Raw genomic sequence first — 21154 nt, 5'->3', positions numbered from 1 at the left:
TAATTTAGACGATTAAGTAAAAGTATTGTAAATTACGGGTCCCTAGGACAAAGTAATAAGTAATGCTATTTTACTAGAGTAACTAGTAAATGTTTGCAACTACAACTCCCCTTCACATGGGTTATACGTTATATGTATTTATCAGACTAGGACTATTTATCACACTTTTTTGGGTTTCGAAACTGTGAACATTCAGTTTCAGCCAAGGGCTTTTTTCTACATGAGGTTTACGAATATGTTTGCCCAAAATCACTTCCCCTGTTATGTTAACGAACTGTATAACAGAAATTTACAGTATACGACATGGACACCAATTAAATAAAACTAAATAGAATCACTTGAAAATTGTTTAAGTTTATTGATACTAAAAAAGCAGGTCAGTCTTAAGTATCTAATTGGAAATAGCAACATAGAAAACATTTTACACACAAAATGTTTATACAAAAATAATTTACATCAACAGTATGTACTTCGAGTTTAAGTATCGTTTAAACTTTAAACCATTTGTAGGTACACGGCCATGATGTTAACGTATTGTTATGGAATAATTAAGGTACCTATGACTAGTTATATATTAACGAAAATTTAACTACTATGAAGGTTTAATTAAGAATTTGAGCATAACAACAAGGAATGATTCAACATTTTGTTCTTAGGCGGAAATAAATTTAAATTAATATAAATAAAAACTACAAATACACTATGATAAATATATCATGAAAACGAACGATTTTTGGCAAGTCAAAAACAGTTACAGGCAAATTGGTATGATGGATTTAAGTTTAATGTATGAAATAAATAATAAGGCAGGTTGACCTGAAACAAGAGCGCAGAAATATGTTTAGGCAATGAATTACGAAACTTAAATTTGACAAAAGTACAGCCCAAACGAGTTTACGATTTAAATTGCACTACGTAGCATTTTTGACAGCTTTTTCACCTTATTGTTGGTAACTGTAGAAAATATATGCAATGAACTTCTAACTAGAACAAAACGTATTTTTCAAGGAACGATAAAGTATTTGTTATTCTGTATATACTTATAATTATGGTCACAACATTTACCTCATCACATTAATATGCATAATTATTAATCCACTTATGTATGTACGAATATTTTGTTCATGAACTACTGGTACTGAATAAATAAATATTGGAACAACGATTTATTACAGTATACTTATCTTAGGGGAAATGTTTGCGATTTGTTCAGGTTATTTTTTTAATACACTGGCACAATTTAAAATAATTATCATTTATGAACGTTTGAATAATTATTTTCACAGGTGCGGAAAACCAAGTCTGGAAAAAGTGAGCCCGCATTTCTGATTGGTCAAACCATAAATGCGCGCGCAAACAGTGAAGTAGATAGATGGCGCTTCAAGTTCCTATATGATCAACGAGACATATTGTTTTACCTGGTCTTCAATTATTATGTTTCAAAATGATCGTTTATTTTCATTGCGTCTTTAGTGTAACTTAGTTATTAATGTGAATGTTTAGGTTGGTTTAGGTTTCGACTTTGCGGCATCCCCGAAGAGCATGAGACACATGGTGGCGTGGAGACAGGCTTTCGCTGGCAAGAACTTCTCGTCGAAGGTGAGCGCGTATCGGTACATCCAGACAGCTGGCTCGTACTCCGCCTAGAAACGGAAAAATAATGAAGGGTTACCTATTTTACCACTTGAAAAACATAAACTACCTTTTAACCGTTTAACTTCTACCTCAGTGATAGTTGATATCACTGAGGTAGAAGTTAAACTTTGGATAGTAATTATTTTGTTTGAAGTTTTCAGGTGCAGCAGAGAAAGCGGAACGGCGTGAATGGGACAGCAGGAATGATTTTTGTAGGTAAAAACTAGAGATGCGCCGAATAACTATTCGGTATTCGGTATTCGGCGTATTCGGCAATTTTTTCACTATTCGTATTCGGCCGAATTATTCGGTTTGGGCCGAATATATTCGGTTCTTTTTTTCTCCGCCACATTACCCAATGTAGAACTAAAAGATATAACTTATTTTGTTATAAGTCTACGAAATACTATGAAAAAATGGTTGAATTACCTAACCAAAAATCAACTTGTTTATTTCTTAAACAACATTTTACTTACAACTTTCTAGTCAATATTTGTTTTAGTTTTAAAAACGCTTTAATCAGTCTTCAATCATAAATTATACTTTTAGACCTCCAAACAAAATATTTCAACCATAGATCAAGATAATAATCCCTACTAATATTATAAATGCGAAAGTAACTCTGTCTGTCTACTACGCTTTCACGTCTAAACCACTCAACAGATTGTAATGAAATTTGGTACAGAAATAGAGTTGACCTTGAGAAAGAATATAGGATAGTTTTTATCCCGGACTTTTGAAGAGTTCTCTTGGAAACGCGATATAACCGTCCTCGACGCGGGCGAAAAGCTAGTAATATTTATTTCTGAAACTAAACAGTTAAAACTTAAAAAATAACAGTTTTTAAATGTTTAAGCTAGTAAGGACATGTTGAAACCTGTTTACGCGGCGAGGCAATAAAATTTTGAACCGAATAGTTCGGCCGAATATTCGGTTCGGTAAACTTTAAACCGAATAGTATTCGGCATTCGGTTATTCGGTGAAACCACTATTCGGCGCATCTCTAGTAAAAACACTTGTTTTACTAACAATTAAATTTACAGTACAAATAAAAATATACTGTTCAGCTTCATAATGCCCAGGATAACAAATTCGAAAAAGTTCATATTTGACCTTTTTTGTTACCTTTTATGAATGACGTGTCATATATTGTTACAAATTGTATGATAATATATCCTGTGTGTTAGAATTACTTACCAAATATGTATGTGACACTCCAACCAGGAAAGCTTCTATTTTACTTTTCGGTCTTGCATAAAATGATAGATACGCGACGTCCCTTGCGTCTTTTATTTTGGATTGTCTGCAAATAATTGTGTTGTTAATAAACGTAATTAATATGATGATTAGTTATTACTTTGGAAAAAAGGTGTTTTAATTTGTTTCGTTAATTTTAAAGACGAAATGAAAAACTTATGAGAAGCCATGTTTTTTCAATAAGTAAGACTTAAACATATGCTGATTATACGTGATAGTATTTTCAAGAGATTTATGAAAAAGTAAATAATTTTAAAACTGCTTTTTAGGACAGAATAGGATAGGATTTTATTTTATTTCATCAGCATAAGTATTTTCTGATAGCTTTTGGTATCATCCACTTTATCGCAAAATGTTATCTGTATTGTAAAGTTATTTGCATATGTCAGTACGTACATGTGCAGCAGCGCGGCGAGCGCGCGCGGCGCGTGCGCGGCGTGCGGCGCGGGCGCGCGCGCGGCGGCGGCGGCCAGGCAGCGCGCCGCGCAGGCGCCGCGCCCGCCCGCGCCGCACCACCAGCCCGCCGCCGCCTGCCCCGCCCAGCACGACGGGTGCTGCACACAGCGAAAAACATATCAAATCAGATTTCTAAAGCGTCTACAGCCGGCTTTCCACAAAAAGATATCACTGATAAGTTCAAACATAGTAGCAGCACGGTAGCTACGGTACGATATGCTATCCATAGCAAGACGATAATTTCAAAATACATCGTAGTTTAGTGCAATTGATACTTGTTCATATAAACCGAGGATGTTTAGAGCGTATATGTACGAGGTTCAAACTCATCCGTTACATCACAAAGAATTGACAGCATAATAAACTATCATAACTAAAATGTTTTTGTATAAACAAATAAAAAGTTATTAAACCACTACAAGTGTAAAAAAAATCTCAAAATCCAATAATTATACAAACTATTGACGCTCTCAAATGCAATTTTTGAAATGATAATTACCATGAGTGTTAAGATACACACGTCATTTCAAAAATACAAATTGAGTTTATTTCTTTAAATTTAGTTAAACGGTAATTTTGAACTGTTAAATAAAATTTTGAATTTGAGATTTATATCTGTTTAAAACAATCAATATATTTATAAAAAAAAAACCATCAAAAAAACGTTTTATTTCCCCCACACTCACCGTTTCCACATATTTAGCTATCTTAGCTCCAAGAGTAACATAGTCATAGAAGTTGAAGAGCTCAGCGAACTGGTGCATCAGACTGAGGACTGGCTCCCAACCTTCAGTGTCAACCTTCGTCAGGCGATCTAGGAAGAAGTCCTCCGACGGATCAACGTTTATACGACATTCTGGAACTTTCTTGTTCGATGGCGTCATTGCTACAATTTCTGCTGGTAGCCTGAAAATAAAAGGTTATTATTGAAAGCATTTTATAATCCGGCGCAAATAGAAGGATGTTATAAGTTTGACATCTGTCTGTCTATCTGTAGTAGGTCCGAAAGGATTAATCTAAGCTAAGGTGAATTATTTGAAATTGTTCGTAGATACGTTTGATTAAAAGGGTCGACACTTAAAATGGAGGGGGCCAAACATCAAACAGACCAAAATTTTAGTGTAATGTATTTTATTTCATGTTGTTAAAAATAAGGTGGCTGGCTTATACTGGATGCAGAAGGCCGGGTAATGTAGCGCAACTTGGAGGAGACCTATGTCTGACAGTGGACCTCGATAGGCTACATGGATTTAAATAACCAGGAAAGTTAATAATAGTCAGCTTGTGTCCTTTTGTACAACAGTACTATTTTGAAATCCTTGTTCTTGTGTAACTACGAATTACATTTAAAATGTTCTGTCTTGAGATCTACTAAAGTAACAAGGAGAAAATCTGATGGCAAATGTTTAACATAATATCTAAGTTCATTCAGTACCAATTAATCACGAGGTGTAAAATAACGTAATTTTAAAGTTGATATTAACTTAATATACACTTTTAAGATAGATTTCTCCTGTATTGTGAATACACACTGTACCTTGATTCGGAATCACTGAGTAGCTGCCTAAAGCTAATGATGTGCAACCAATATCCAAGTTCTAAATGTTGATAAGTGCAATCTTCTTCTTTTAAAGCCAAGTCCTCTGGTTGGATACCTAAAACATAAATTACGATTCGTCACATGGTAAAATTCGTACGTCTCATACATAAATAGTATTTATGTATTTATTAAATACTCACTAATTTATAGAAGGAACGTCCAAAATGGCAAAGTTTTTATAAAAACCGTCCACTAAAAATCTCCAAAAAGGATGTATGGATTCACACAAAAAAGAAGAAAAACAACAATTACTTGCACATCCTCTATTCCCGCAACCCTTTAGCGCCTTCCCGACAGTCTTCATCAAGGCATCATAGTTCTTCTGATGGCCGACCTTATCCGTCCTGTCGGTCGGCATGTTCTGTACGAAATGATCGAAGACCCCCTCATCCATATCGTCTACCGACGCGCCCTGGATATTATCGTCTTTTAGTTCAAGCATTCGTACTAAAGTGCTGCTTTCTGCGACAATTAGGAAGGCATGTGTTATGGTTATGTTTGAGAATGTTAGTGAAGCAATGGAAATATTGTGATACTGATTATAATGTTTATAATATTTTATAAAGGTTCTATTTGATAAAAGGAAGCCTAGGACTGAATTTTCGCAAGGACAACGTGTTTTTGTATTTCAATAAAGGTTTGTGTTAATTACTTGTTAAAAAGATATGAACCTCTTGAGAAAACGCAGTAGCATATTGTTCAGTTTTTATTATATAACTTTTAGAAATGTTGCGAGCATAGAAAATAGAAGATTTAGGAATGGTGTTAAAAATATATTAATTTGATAATTTAAATATACAAATCAATTGAAATTGATTTCGACCTACCACGTTCATGAGCGCCATAACACTGTATGTTAGTTAAGTGACAGTTCGTGCCGTCCTTCTCACACACCATACTCATTCCCGGTTCCACTTGAGTACATATATCGCCTTCATTAAATTCTGTAAACGAAATTATTTATTCTGTTATACGGAATATATACATAACATAAAAGTGTTTACTTCTAAAAAATGCTTAACTATCATCCAATACCCTGGGCCTGAGTTAAAATTATTGGTTTCCAACCTGATGAAACCCTATTTCCATTTTGGCTACTTTATATAAACTAGTTTTGTTATATTACTTGCAGAGTCAATTCCTCTCCATATAAATATCATTTTGGAAACTAATCATTATTTAAATTTTAATGAAAACGGTCTTCTTGAATTAAAAAGCTTTGAAGATGACAAAAAGCTAATCATATGTACCTAATTCATGGAGTACATTAACTTGCTTAAACAGACAGGACCAGCCCACCAGTAGCGCGCGAACCAGCCCGCCCATATACATCGGTTCGACACGTATCACTTGCTTTAAGTGAAACATATGTGTATTGCGATGCTTCTTTATCATGTTCAGCTCTGCTAGAATGAAGTTTGTTGCTGGCTGAAATAAAATATATACGTTTGAGTTTTAGTTGAATCATGCAGTAACGTAACGGAATATAAGTACTAACAATGGAATTTGGTAACAAAGTTTGGGTAAAATATCAACCTGGAATAGGCTAGTGCCTTCGATTACTGTAAAACTTTTGTCCATAATCCTATTAATCAACTTTAAGACTTATGATATTATTGATAGCTTAATAGTCCTGCAGACTTACTAATCAGAAACAGGAAAAATAAACAAATTTATATTCTATAGTTTACAACATGTATATTATTTCCATTCATCGGCATCAACAATCGACACCAAAGAAATATTCTTACCTCATAAAGACTCAATTTGAAAGCCTCTTCAGCAGCATTCAGTGCCTCGTCGAAGTACCCCATCTCCAAGTATATGGACGCTAATGATATCAACACGATGTCTTTAAACCTCTGCTCCACAGTGCGGCTGGCTGTCATGGCGCAGTGTAAGGCATTCACGTTGTTGCCTCGCACTCGCCAGTAGAGCGAAGACATCGTGTATAGCAGCCATTTTGGAGCTAATCTCTAGAGAAAGAAATATTTGTATTGGAAAAAGAATGGTAAAGGTATTAGTCGCTCTTTGCAAAACCCTAGTACCACCACTGGACCCCAACATAGTTGGGGAAAGGAGCGACAGAGCGGGCGAGGCGAAAGCGAGCCGATGATGATGATGGTAAAAGGTATATATCTAGTTATATGTCTTTGAAAAATCGAATCCGTTTGGTATTACACAAACAAACATAATAACCAGATTAAACCTACAATACGCTTTTTCTAGTGGAAGGGACCAAAATTAATCAATTCTTACTATTCTTTTACTACTTATAAAGCTTTGAACGCCAAAGACCCTGTCTGTTTGTCTGAAAAGCTTTCACGCCACAACTACTGAAAATATTTCAATATTTGGTTTAAAATCTTACAGAAATCATAAGCTACTGTGTTGCCAAATAATGGTTGTAAGGGGAGTAGAAAATGTCTGGGAATATGACTCCTCAGTGCAGGAGTTGTTTTCTTTGTTTTAACATATCTCACCATCTGCATAGCAGCGTATATCCGTTGTCCTATCTCCGCGTCCTGCATGTTCTTGACAACAGAAGCATCTCCGTCACCAACGTACTCCAACAGTTTGTTGCGTAAGTAATCTGTTGCCACCACTTCACTCACAAATTGTGGCCTGAAATAGACAAATACAATAGCTTTTGTTAATAGATTGTAAATTAGATAAATTATTTTCTGAAACCTCAATTATTTTATCCTTATACTCCATATAGAAACACTCCTTTTGGTTGATGTTCTAAAGAGGTAAACAATACAATTAAACTCGCTTTTAGTCGGGCTTCACTTTAAGCTGAGTTAAAAGACAATAAGTCACATTAAGATGTTTGATGTATACCGTTATCAAAGTACCTGGCCGAATGAAGTGTAAATACATTTTACTATGTAGCCTCATTGTAAAATGTATTTAAGCAGGATTTGCATAAGGTTGATAATCAATTGTCCTATATATATAGTTATATCGAATAACTTACTTCTGTGGTTTTTTCTGTGTAAATGCAGCGGCGTCCTTATCATTGGGACACGTGGGAGGATGCCACGGTAACTCATGCTCCTCTTTAGCTGAGTAACCTATTTTGTCAGTCAGCAGCGATTTCAGTCTGGAAATAGTTTAAAAAAGACATGCAAATGTTTTTTTTTTGTTTTATGGGATGAAACGCTAATGACTTCAACCTACGTCGAGGGCATATCGTGGAGATATGTCGGACTTCCCCAGACTAACTAAGCCAGAGTCATGGGATAGCTTTGCTTCGCGCATGCTCTGCGCGACACTGGCTGGTAAAGATATTCAAATCTATACTGTCTTCAAATGGTATTTTGTAGGAAAAATAAAGAACACTGGTAGGATGTATATAAGTACAAACTAGCTGAACTATAATAACATAGAATGCCAACTTTTTACAATGAACAATGCCAGGTAAGCTAATCAAAATAATAAAATCAAACTAACATGGTGGGTAGTCATAATATTAAACTTTTTGATATTCAAATTGCCGTCGAAGTATATAGTGAAACATATGATGTATCGTACCTTAATCCCTTATTCTCAAACGGTAAAAATATTTGATAAATAGCTTCTAAATTGTCCGGAAACGTAGGCGCAGCCTCTTTGCAAAGTCTTGTCGACGGCCACTCGGCTTCATTATCAAAGTCTTCTGAAGTTCTACTTATTTTTATTGTTGTTGGATATCTGCAAACAAACGAAGCACGCCAAAAGATATTAAAAGTCATCTGCTGATTATCTTACAACAACACTAGTTAGATGCCAAGTTGCGTATCAAGCACTGTATTATTACATTAATGGTCTTAGGCATGGGTTTAGGCAAGAAAATAAGATGAATGCTGGGAATCTTGCTAAGTGGGAGTCTTATCTTAAGTCCAATATTGTAGAGGTTGTTAAACTTTAACGGCAGTTTGTAAATCTGACTTCGTTCATTAATTTTGTTGCTAACCGTACAACACGCATAAATAAACCATTATTAGTGTTTTATTTTAATAACATAAAGGTACTTACAAAATTATCCCTGTATCATATTCAGATATGCTCTCTTCATGTTCAACCGCAATGGGTTTCTTATCAACTGGCTTCGAAGGATCATTTGCTTCAGTGGTATCGATAAAAGCATTAGCTGAAAAAAAAAAAGCACATAAAATAGGATTTTGAATAGAAATTGGACATTAAAACAAACTACTATCAATATTACAAGTAGTTTTAAGGCGCTACACATTACTGAACGAAATCTAATTCTAATTACATACAAAATATACATGTTTTTGAATAAATAAAAGGAAGTTATAGTAACAACATGCAATAGTTAAAATAAATCTACAGATCTTATGACACCAACCATGAGATCTCTGCTGCCGCTCTATAGTAGAACAGACATGTAAAATATCACATACAATTATTACAAGAATTCATAAATAAAATATAAAAGAAACTAGGAAATATATTCACCTTTGACAATCTCTGGAAACAGATCAGGGAATGTCGGTGTAGGACCAATTTCCTGCAAAATATCTGCTTCAGCCAGCTTAACATAATCTGCGTCTGGTGCCAAATCTTCTAAAACCATGTTAGCATGCCTGCCTATATGTTTCACAAGTCTCTGCAAACTGTATGCAGACTCTATTGAATGAACTCCTTTCTCCTTCAACCACTTGTCGTTGTAAGTAGGCCCATCCAAGAAGTATTGTATCAATGAATATTTATCACCTTCTTTTTTCAAATCTTTTATATTTAAGCCTGTTAGTTCAGAAATTTTGTCGAAGTTTTTACTTACATCCCTGTAATCTGGAAAAGGGTAGTTTGTTATTGTAAACCTTGTTTTAGTACTTGACGGCAAGGATAGTTGAGTGGATAGGGCCCCCTGCCAAACTCACTGTGCGCGTGTCGCGGGTTCGATCCCGGTTTAGGATTAGCGTTTGTGTGATTGACAAACGCTTAAGTCTGGGTGATTTAGTGCATGTTACTAAAATTTTTGTGAAACCCCTGCGAGACTAAGATCAAATTCCTAAGGGGGAAACCGTTTACAATAAATAATTTGTAAACACATACTCTGAATTAATTGTAACCGTTCATGGAACCAAGGGTTCTTGAATTCGCGGGTCTTTTTTTATCTCAAAAGCAATATGAGCTTTATGCGGTTGAGTTAAGGATGAATTCTATAATAACTTTTACCCTGTGCTAGTTTGAACCGACCGTTATGAGTTCAGTGTCAGCTTACCAAATTCCTCTTTATGCTTCATGGTTCTAAGGAATGCAGCCTGTGATTTGAGCCATACTGCCTCTCTTTGACTATACTCGGTTAGTTCACCACGAAGTTTACTTAAAGTTCTGTAACATAAGGCTGTATATTAGTTGATTAAATTGAATATATCACCAGTAAAAAAAAAATACTCACAATATTTAGCGAAAACAGTATAATAACACTTACTCATATACTATTTGCATTCTATTCAGTAGGTAAGTGTGGCACATAACTGCATTTTTATATTTAACAGCCAAATCGTTTAAAGGATTCAACTTTAGGCAAGCATCATAGTGTTTGAGAGAACTGTTGAAGTCTCCTACTACAGCTAATGCATTGGCAAGTATAAAATGGTTTGTGGGGCAGCCTTTATCATGGTCAACAGCTGCTCCCAAGATAACGACAGAATCCTCTGTCAGTTTGCTACGGTGCAAAATCAGTCCCATGCTCAAAAGAGCTATGTCTTTGTATTCTCTGGAAATTCAATTGTGAAATACAAATTAATAAATTTTAAAGAAGATTCCGAAGGCTGTATGGAAGATATAGGTTAACCAAACAGAATTTGTGCGACTAATTATCTCCCAATGGAGAAGAGGAATTGTAGAAAGTGGACTTTTTAATGGAAATTCCCTCAATATGGACTTAAAATTCATTAATAATAAGATCTCATACAGTCTTAAATTCTTTACTAGTCTACTTTCCTGCAGCCAGCGTAAAGGTACCTACAAAATGACAATTGTCAGTGTAATAGTACATAGAATAACAGATCTGAATTATTTTGAATACCGTAAAACGGGGTGAATAGAGGGTTTTTTGGGGTGGATAGAAACAGAGTTTTTATTAAAATTTGGACGTTTAACTAGACAAAACATAAAGATTATACGCAAACTCACAAATATTTCATAAAGTAACTGTGTCTAAGCATTTAATGTAAGAAAATATTCATGTAACCCCCTAAAAAACACTATTCTCTATTCACCCCTTGAAACTCTATTCACCCCGTTTTACCGTTAGTCACGAAAAACATTGTAAATACAATGTCACAAGTATTATTAGGTAATAAAGTCATTGCTATTGATAAAATGTAATTATGGCTCCACCACACAATTTATGTTATTGCAGTCAGGATTCAAGTCCTTGCCTTTCTTTTATATGTAAAAAGAGTAGAAAAAGATATTATTTTATGAATTGCATCCCTCTCATTTAATATAAAACGAAATTGGATCAAGCATGTCAAACAAATGATTGCTATCATGCAACCAATTCCACTTGCTAAAATAAATGTATGGGCTAAGGCTCACCTAGGTGCATAATGTACAGCTCGACGGCTACACTCCATGGCTTTAGGTGCATTACCTCGGACCCTCCAATAAAGGGAAGCCATATTGTAATGAAGCCATGAAGAGCTATTCTTCCTCAGTACTCCGGCCACCCAGGAGCCGAACTGGTCAACACTCATATCCGTTATATCTGACAAGACTGACATGTGAGTTGGTAAGGTAAGCTCTGGACTTGCACTTAAATTCTCCCTCTGCTTCATACCCTGGAAGGGAAATTATAGTGATATAAATACATGCTGCAAGGACCCTGTTAAGTTTTGTAAACACTACAAATGAACAGGTACGAAAAAAAATGGTAGAGATTTTGCAAATTCATACTTTATATGATGAGTTCTTACCTCTAAATGTTCAAAGGCACACATACTAAATGTCAATGAGGACAGCTTTTTACAATCTGGCACATCACCTTCCTCAAACTTGAAATTAAGAATTTTGAGATCTTCCTGAGATGTCTTTGATTTAGTTTCCTCCAAAGAGGATATATACCAGTCCATCATGTTCAATTGACCTACTTTAACACAATTCTCATCTTCATTCAATAAAGTGTTAACATCTGTAGTTCTCTCTAGTTCTGCCCAAAGCCCTTTTATGAGCTGTTGTCTTTTAGACAAATCATGATGTATGTTGATTATGTTATCCCAGCGAGTGTCTTGATTCAAAAATGCCAATAAGTCATATGGTCGAGCCATTTCAAAAGGTGAGTCCAGCTGAAAATTGGTAAATTCTTGTATAATTTTTGTCATGTGATATGATGACATAAAATCATTCTGATATTTTTTACTACATAGAGCTAATACTATTACCAATATTAAAATAACTACTATATGAAGTAAGCATCATTATTATTGTAGGGTTTGAAAAAGTAGGTTTGAACTATATTTATAGTATAGCTAAATTGTATGTAAATAGGAACAGGGCCAAACTTTGTTTGATCAGCTTATCAGTGAAACAATTGCTGTTTGTAAAAAGATAGTTGCACAGCAGAAATAAATAAAGTAATATGTAATTTATCATACCCGCGGCTGAATAAGGCCACCCTCAGTCACCATCCAATGTGTCGAGCCATTTATCTGCATAGTGCAGAAACTGAACAACCACCAAAGTTTAATAAACTGCATTTTTAATATTTTGAACAACATTTTACTATTAAAATATCATATTATGTATGGACATACAATAACCGGTAACCAATCAGGACAGTATGATGTCTGTGGACCACATAATACAGTTACCGCAATTAATTATTTTGGTAATTTGAATGTTTCATGCGCAACTGCAAGCAATTCCTCGACTTATTCAATGAGCGAGCTTGACCGATACAGCCAAAAACGTCAGATGTCAAATCATGTAATCGAAATGTCATGTATGGATGGGAGGTATAAAATCGACTAAATGTTAATTACACTCAGTAGTCACTTAATATCATTTTGAAATGCATAATAATCCAGTCTATGTATTCAAGCGAGAACTATATCAAGTAGTCCGTAGGGTGCTATATATAAGCTTTTAAACTGTCTGCCAACGAGAAAACGAACTATACAATATTTGTGTCATAATCTTAGAGATTTTCTCCATCAACTATTCACCTAACCAAATATAAGATAGTCGAATAAACTAATGTTAGCACGAAAACCTTTTCCGTTTCTGTACGTTTTTATTGATTAATTATGACCTCATGCTTTAAGTGATTCTAGTGTTTAAAAGCTTAAGCATGAACTTTTGAACGACATTACGAACTTAGTAGCCTTATTTATTTACCAAAAATAAATACGAATGATTGACCCTTTCTCCGAAAATTTCTGTGGTGTCACACATTTCGAATGCTAATTTCCTTTCCATATTTCAATAGCAAGTGCTTATAAATACACCAATAAAGATTTCTTGATTCTTGATAAATAGCATTAATGAAAACATGCGTTTAAAGAAGGCTATATTATTATTATATAGGTAGGTAGGTACAAAACCCCTGTCCTACTGCCGAAGGGCCCAATGCGCATGTCCAAATAACCTCATATTATCCACGCCTTAATTCATCCACATAAATTGTAACTTTGTGCTTTTTAATATTACAATAGCATTTGTGAATAAACATAAAAAAGCTCTGTAGTGTTAACTACACCCGTACTTACACTTAGATTGACCTGAAGTCATTTTGATTCATGAAACGTTGATGTTTCAGAAATGTGTCAGTATGAGGGGTTGTAACAACGTTGATTGAGGTGCAGAGCTTGTCTCATGGGAATTAGTAAAAACTATGTGATCGAAGTGTATAAAAGTATTGAGTGAATGAAAGATAAAATGGTAAATGACGCACAAGTACAGTCGCCGCCAAATTTGGATGTGCGTGGTGACGAACGCACAAACGAAAAGTGTAATGTAAATAGAAGTGTTAAAATATTGGAATATAAGGTCTGAATTTAGTGCTAAATTAAATATGACTTTTGCGTTTATCAGTGAAATAATGTGCTATTTCCTTTAAAGGGACTGCTCTGGTCATGTGGTTTGAGGGAAATATGTTTAACTGCACTCTGGCTTCCATTAGGTGCTTTAATATTTTGTTATGTGACAGCGTCTATATTCCAAGCAGATGACATACACGAAACGCATTGTAAAGTGAGTATTTTTGTCCAGAACCATGCTGAACATTCATGTTAGTCCAAGTTTTACAGTACCTACCATAAGGTATCTTTGCTTCAATTCAACTTGTGACATAACGCCAGTATCTTACGTTAAGCTTAATCCCGTAATGCATTTTTCTTCTGTTACGCAAGAGTACATTTATTGCGTCACTATACCCTAGATAAAATATTTGATAGTTATACAAATGTGTTCGTAAGTGTACTTAACAGTTGAAGTTTTTGCACTATCGAAATTTTAAATTGTAATTACTTCTAAACAACATATTTAACGGCGATTGATTAATTTTTGAAAAAGTTACTTAGATACCTAATTAATAATTTATTTTTTATTAAATGTATAAGTCTAGTATGCGGTTTTGCGAGTGTCGTTAATTTAACAAAATTATCTTTAACAGGAGTTTTGGCAACTAAATTATCTGCTGATATTTTAAAACGGTTGCAAACGTTATATTATTATTTTTTTAATAATTCGGAGTTTTTACTTCCTGTAAACATTAGAAAAAAATATATTACCATAATTACAATCAAATTTAAAATGGAACCAATTGATTTTTCCCACGTTCAATTCATTAAAGAATTCTAAGAATAGATTACCCGAGTATTTGACAAAACATAAAAGCCCTATGAATGAAAGCGGCGTCTAGACACTTGTACCTTTTGTTTTGCAGGTGTACAATGTGGTGCCGTCAATAAGTGCGATTACTGGAATAAGCCCCCAGCGATACATTTGGAGGATATGTATCGCTTTTCATTTAGGACCAAGGTTGTTGATAGGTTCTTTATATTACAACTACCATAAAGAACGGACTAATTACATTACGGAGGAGAAGGTAATTCTAATTGAAATTTTATTATTCTCTACCTAAGAAAATACTGTCCTAATTTATGCATAAAATACAAATAGTTTTGTTGCATAGGCAAATAAAGTCATTATACAGTAAAGTGCTGAGCGAAAATAATTCAATTAACGAGTTCACTAAAAGCTGAGTAAAATTCATACAATTCAGGAACTATTTTCTCGAAACACAGATTTAGTTATAACTACCTATTTGCATCACTATACGAATCTCGGAAACCATGTATCTTTGAATAATTACGTGGTTACCTTTGAACTTTAAAGGTTACAACGTAAATAAATTACCTATCTAGGTCGAATGGAAGCTTAAAAATAAACTTGTCATCGTCGCTTTGTTTATATTTTCTTTCGAGAGTTTTCTAGTCTTTAATTCGCGTGTCTGCGGGTTCGAAAAGATAAATAACTCATAAAACTAGATTATAGGGCAGCTGACTTTCAAAACTGTGCTGATCTAATGAGATTTGTACAAAAAAAGGCGATTTTCAAACTTAAAAAACGAGAAATGTAACAGCGTTGAGTGGATCCGTACTATTCCATAGTCAATTGTTGGTTAGAAAAGTCTCTTATATTATTAACCAAACACGCTCAATATAATTCTGTGCTCACTGTACCTGCAAATTGATTCGAAAAAAGAATGTCGCTAAAATCGGATATGGCCATTCATTCAAAAAATCTCAGTTAGAATACAAATAAAATAAGATCTCCTTTCTATTTTCAGGCTCGAACGGTAGCGACCAAGTTAGGAGAAGCTTGCTATTGGCTTAATTTTATAGAGCTGTTTGCGCTAACGGGCGTCACTTATATATCCAATAGGGAAAACTACTGTAAGTTCTCTAATCTTTATTACATTTACTATGTTTTCATTAAATATTGTTTTATTTATCTATAGCTGCTTCTTAACAAGGTAACAGATTCCTTTAATCATTTTGAAACAAATCAACATCGATTTTCAGATCATAGAGTTCATAAAGCGAGAAGAACTTGTTGCTATACTCGGTCGATCAATTAGGTGCATTACACTTGTAACCGCGAGATGGGCCCTTTTCAAAGCCCAGCGTTGAAACCAGTTATCCTCTTTCCGCAACTGAGATAGATAAGTGGATAAGTAGACTAACAGTACTATTTATACTTGCGGACATGATCAAATTATATGAACAAGAATAAAAACTTTAACGGACTTTTCTATAAATTGGTTCTCAGTAAACAGACATAAAGTTTCCTTTCTAATTTGTTTATTTTGGTACTTAAAGGGTAAAACTGGACACTACTACTAAGACTGTTTCATTTTTGATCAGGATTTGTTTTTTTTTATGGCTAACGGGATGAAACCCTTCGCGAGCGAATCTACTCGCACATTTTACTCAATTCTTTATTCAGCACACATACTACAGCAAGTGTGAAGAAAACTTCTATTTTCTTTTCACTTACGTCATTCCTTTAACCTAAGCTCATTAATATCGTACTTAACATAATAAGTGCACGATTTAACTTCTCAATTCTGTGTTTCCAGTCATTCACGAGAAGATATTCATAGTGTTCATGGTAGCTGCCCTCTTACACATGCTGTGTCGGGCCCGCGTCGGCTGCATCGCAAGTGATGTTGTGGAGCCAGTCAGGACGAACAAACTCGTCTGGACATTGTTCTACGTAGCTATAGCTGCCACCGTGGGACTCATTATATTCTTCTTGCGGCACCGACTGCTGTGTCGGCCATTAGGTAAGTTCGTTTCCTTATTTTTCATTTAGTATACACAAAACGTCTAAAAAGCTATGTTACAGAACAAATGTGCAAGGATACTTACTGCTTCTTTCATAATAAATCTTTATCAGCAGACCCGCAATGGATGATATTGGCAGTTAACAACCTGTGATTCTTTTTTCGACATAGAAACTCCTTTGTAGATGTAAGATGTAAGGTCAAATTCAAATTAATTGCATTCTAAAAGCGTAGTTAAAAGCAAATAATATTTATCATTTGTTTATTTTGCCCTAAATATCGATCAATGTACCAGGCAGGAATGTTAAAAGAAAACATAATTTAAATAGTTGGCAATAAAATATAGAGAAACCAAAATTAAAAACCGATTAACGGTTTAATTAACATCGCTAGCATCTGTTTATGCCGTCAGTTTTATTGGTACATTTAAATATCAATAAGTGTTGGGGCTTTTGTTATTCGGATTTGCGACCTTTCCTTACACATTTCTCTTTTGTTTAGTGACCTTTCGATGAACTTGTTATAAATGTCATAACTTTCAATAATGTTTCACATGCAAGTATTAAGGGCATAGCTGTAATCTTCATATTTCGATGAAACATATCGATAGTTTTTTAAGCCGGTTACTGGAACTATATCAGCGTGTGTATCGTATCCATCCGTAAGCCTCATCGTTGCCGTTTACATTGGTTTTGCTAACTTCAGTACCTACCTATTGATGTATGCAAGATATATTAACTACTTACTGTTTACTTATTTAAATTGTTTCTGCATTAACCTTATACTTTGCAGGCCACAGCAAACAACAATTCCTTAGTAGACTTCACTAATGTATCCTTAATATATTTTCAGCATTCACATGGTTCTCCGTGTGCGAGTACATCTTGGCGACAGCGAACATGGCATTCCACGCCATTGTGGTCCGCGACCTGCCTCTACACGAACTCCAAGTGGTGTGTCCTACTCACAATAAGGCGAACTAAACGTGTACATACATAATTTGATTGTGAATGGAATCGGTCAGCGACACGTAACGGAATATGGATATTTAACTAGAAGACGACGTGAAATGAAATGAGCGGGTGAATATATTCAAGTAATATAGGTACGTTCGGCAATGACATCGTACTCGTACGCTTTAAAATGTGGAAGAACAAGTCTTTGAAAATGAGGTGTAAAACAAGATCTATTTGCAATCAAATCTAAAATAGCTTTTATTTAAAAATCGAAGTGTGATCAACGCTTTTAATGTAGTATTAGTTAGTACTCACACAAGCATAACGTGGACACGCCTACGTGTGATTTTGTTTAAGTGACTTAACACAATTTTAGAAGCGTTAGCAAGTAAATGATGTTTTACCTCTCATGCAATCGGATTTGAATTTAACGATATTGAATAATGTGTAAGGCTTTTGGCAGAAAAAAAGTGACCGGAATTATGAGAAATTGCTAAGTATTTGTGATTAGGTATAAATACTTAAAGTTGGATAGTAACATGTCTTTCCAATGTACAGTGTTATGCGTAATGTATAATTTAGGTACATAATTATAATAAGAAACCAAAGGATATTAACTATTCCAATGATACCCGCGTGGTATTGAGAACCAGAAAAAATGTCTTCGAGGCTTCTTCCAATAATTTTAAATTTACACTTAATGTTGTTACAATTGTATTCGTGCCACCTTATAAATGTCGTAATAGTCTCAAAAGTGCAAGCTTTAACAAAAAATATGAATTCGTAAGAAATAAGGCATTTTAAAAGTTTATCTTTGGGAATAAAGTCAAGAAGTGATACGATCTTCTTCGTCGTCAATTTTAGGATCGAGTTTTTCGAAGAAACTGCAACTTTCCATGTCACTTAAGCCTAAATACCTTCTTTACAATTCAGGAAGAAAGTAAGAGAATGTGTATTTGTAAATATATAAAATAATGTTGAAGATAATTAATTGCCTTGAGTATTTTATAATTATTAGGTAACATAGATTAATTGCTACTTTGAGCATTCAAAACTGTTAAAAATAGTATAAGAAATGCAGAGAACGCGAAAAGTATTCAAAGTCAAATCTTTCGACTCGATAATTCTGATTTATCATGATAAAAACTGAAATAGACTTACCTTTAGGATAGCCAAGCGGTTATTTAATTGGAAATGCGACAAGAAAACATAATAATATTTCTTAGCTACATAAACGCAGATACCACTTATTTTAATAACATAAGTAGTTCTGATAATAATAATGAGTTATCGGTCTCAACTTATCAGTTTCATTACTTTGCGATTCATTTAAAATTCTTAATCTAAAGGAAACAATTGCACCTTTGTTATGCAATCAGTAGTCGTTGATGGGTTCCAGGAAATTGCTCCGATTATCTACCCACCTCGATGTTCCCACAGACGTGAAATACCTAATTAGTGGGGTTCTTGGGCTCTTGGTTCAAGAAGCAACGAAAGTCTCCGATACCTTACGACTTCAGACTCTAACAGGCAAACGCCATGTAGGATATAGGAAGTTAGGAACCTTAGGTTCCTCTGTAAGGCATTAGTAGTTGCTTTGAGAAAGTCGACAGGTAGTCAAGACTTGCGTTGCTTCGACTACAAAAGGGCTTACGGGTCAATTAATAGTACTTAATTCAACGGTAAAATCGATTGCAAAGAATTATTCACACACCATCCATGGTTACTGCAACTTGACTGATGTTAAAAGAAGAAAATACGTTTCAATATTCACCTTTTAAGTCTTCCGAAGCAAGACTTACCGGGTATAATCTTAGAGTTCCAAAATGTTTAAATGGAAGCCTACTAAAGCGCTAAAAGTCTAAAAGGCCACCTGAAAGAATGGCTCTACAAACGAAATGTGACTCCGAATGTTCTGATGAAAATATCGAATGTAGCCAAAGCTAGGTACCTAGTATACCTACCTAGTCATAGATGAAGTATTTTAAAACGTTGGATTATGCAATGAATTATGTTTAAGTAATGTTTTAGGACTGAAAAGTGTTTTTTCATAAAGTTAAGGGCTGGAAAACAATTCTTAGATGAAAGATAACATAGATTATAAGCTGATCACGGCGTTGATCTTAAGGCATTTGACACACGGTGTCACACACTGTATCGCTTGACAATGTCATAAAAGACGCTACTAAAGTGTCGCATAAATTCTGTCTTCACTCCATAGGCTCTGTAGGCTGGACATAGTATAGGAGTCACGGCGTAAGGGTGGCGGCAAAGTGCCTTAATAACCACCACGAGTGTCGGTCGACACCGTGTGAAAATGCCTCTATTCTCATAAGGTCTAGATATAATTAAAACTAAGCTGAAGTCGATTTGGCTTGTCCGCACGTCGCGTCGTGAAAAGTGATTTGTGAATGTTTCTCCGCTCAGGCTTCTACCAAAGCCTTTGCAGTATTTTATAATAATTATAACATTGTAGTTGCAAGTTTATATAATAATTATTACCCATATAATAATGTTGTTTTGGTTATATTCATCGTACCTGTACCTGTTGAGCGCTCTGACTGTAAGCTCTCTCAGCAGGAACTTCTGATGTTGTAGAAGCGAGATGAGATCATTTGCAGTGGAGTGTGCTGTCCCGCTTCCACAATGACGGTTCCTTACTATAAGAGCAAATAGTACAGGCACGGGTATTTACTTAAGCCCTTATCTACCCTATAATAAAATGCCTTGTTCAATTACTTCTTCTATAACTGAAAAGGACCAAAATTATTATTATTATCAATTATACTACAATGTATTCAAACAAAACATATCTTAATTAAAAATAATCGACATCTGAGTAATTATTTTTATTTAAGAGTTCAAACTCATACTTAATTACGAGTAAGCAAATAACTATTAAGAAACAAGGATCTATGAAAAACGCTGAATCGTGCGATTCCTAAAATTGGAATTAATTAATAACTTAAATTATAATATCCTCAGATTCTGACCCATTCCGCCTTTGCAGACAAGTGACACTAGGCAAAAATGGTGATGAATGGCTCTTTCGGTTACGGCCAGTCCCTTGAAAGTATCTTCCACATATTTCGAAGATTCAATGAGCTATAACGCGTTAAAAACCATCTATTGTCTCAAGTACAGATCCTTCCGCTTCCAACGAAGCCAACGAAGCAGTCCTTACTTCCGAATACCGATATAATCCAAATTTTCATCGACCAACCTCGTCGTAACGGGAGATTTACTAATAGTATGCAATATAAAACTAAGATTGTGCCTGATTTAGTAGTATACAATCGTGTTTAGAACCTACAATAACCAATAATTCTCATTCTAATGTACTCATCATTCCCTGACAGTTGCCTGTCAGATAGCATCAACATAACCCTAAGAACTAGTAACATAGATATTGCTAGATATCAAATGGTAATAGATACCTTG

At 34.7% G+C, this 21154-nt stretch overlaps 2 protein-coding genes across 2 annotated transcripts; one reads left to right on the top strand and one right to left on the bottom strand.

Moving 5' to 3' along the window:
• Positions 1-333: 333 nt before the first annotated feature.
• Positions 334-12858, bottom strand: LOC113508522 (tetratricopeptide repeat protein 17). Its single transcript, XM_026891608.1, has 19 exons — positions 12562-12858; positions 11884-12252; positions 11507-11748; positions 10392-10679; positions 10182-10291; positions 9413-9748; positions 8969-9083; positions 8486-8644; positions 7929-8054; positions 7432-7573; positions 6700-6924; positions 6199-6376; positions 5776-5892; positions 5201-5410; positions 4886-5003; positions 4035-4254; positions 3289-3446; positions 2833-2938; positions 334-1643 (listed from the first exon to the last, which is right to left on the bottom strand). Exons 1-19 carry the CDS (start codon positions 12682-12684, stop codon positions 1500-1502), a joined length of 3486 nt encoding a protein of 1161 aa, XP_026747409.1. The 5' UTR covers positions 12685-12858; the 3' UTR covers positions 334-1499.
• A 29-nt stretch (positions 12859-12887) lies between these two features.
• Positions 12888-20552, top strand: LOC113508523 (post-GPI attachment to proteins factor 2-like). The gene is made up of 6 exons (XM_026891610.1): positions 12888-13954; positions 14027-14158; positions 14853-15014; positions 15759-15864; positions 16551-16757; positions 17610-20552. Exons 1-6 carry the CDS (start codon positions 13832-13834, stop codon positions 17738-17740), a joined length of 861 nt encoding a protein of 286 aa, XP_026747411.1. The 5' UTR covers positions 12888-13831; the 3' UTR covers positions 17741-20552.
• Positions 20553-21154: the final 602 nt, after the last annotated feature.

Source organism: Trichoplusia ni, chromosome 2 (genome assembly GCF_003590095.1).
Source record: "Trichoplusia ni isolate ovarian cell line Hi5 chromosome 2, tn1, whole genome shotgun sequence".
NCBI classification, from domain to species: Eukaryota; Metazoa; Arthropoda; class Insecta; order Lepidoptera; family Noctuidae; genus Trichoplusia; species Trichoplusia ni.
The sequence above is the reverse complement of the archived record's forward strand: the minus strand, read 5'-3'. Positions and strand labels throughout refer to the sequence as shown.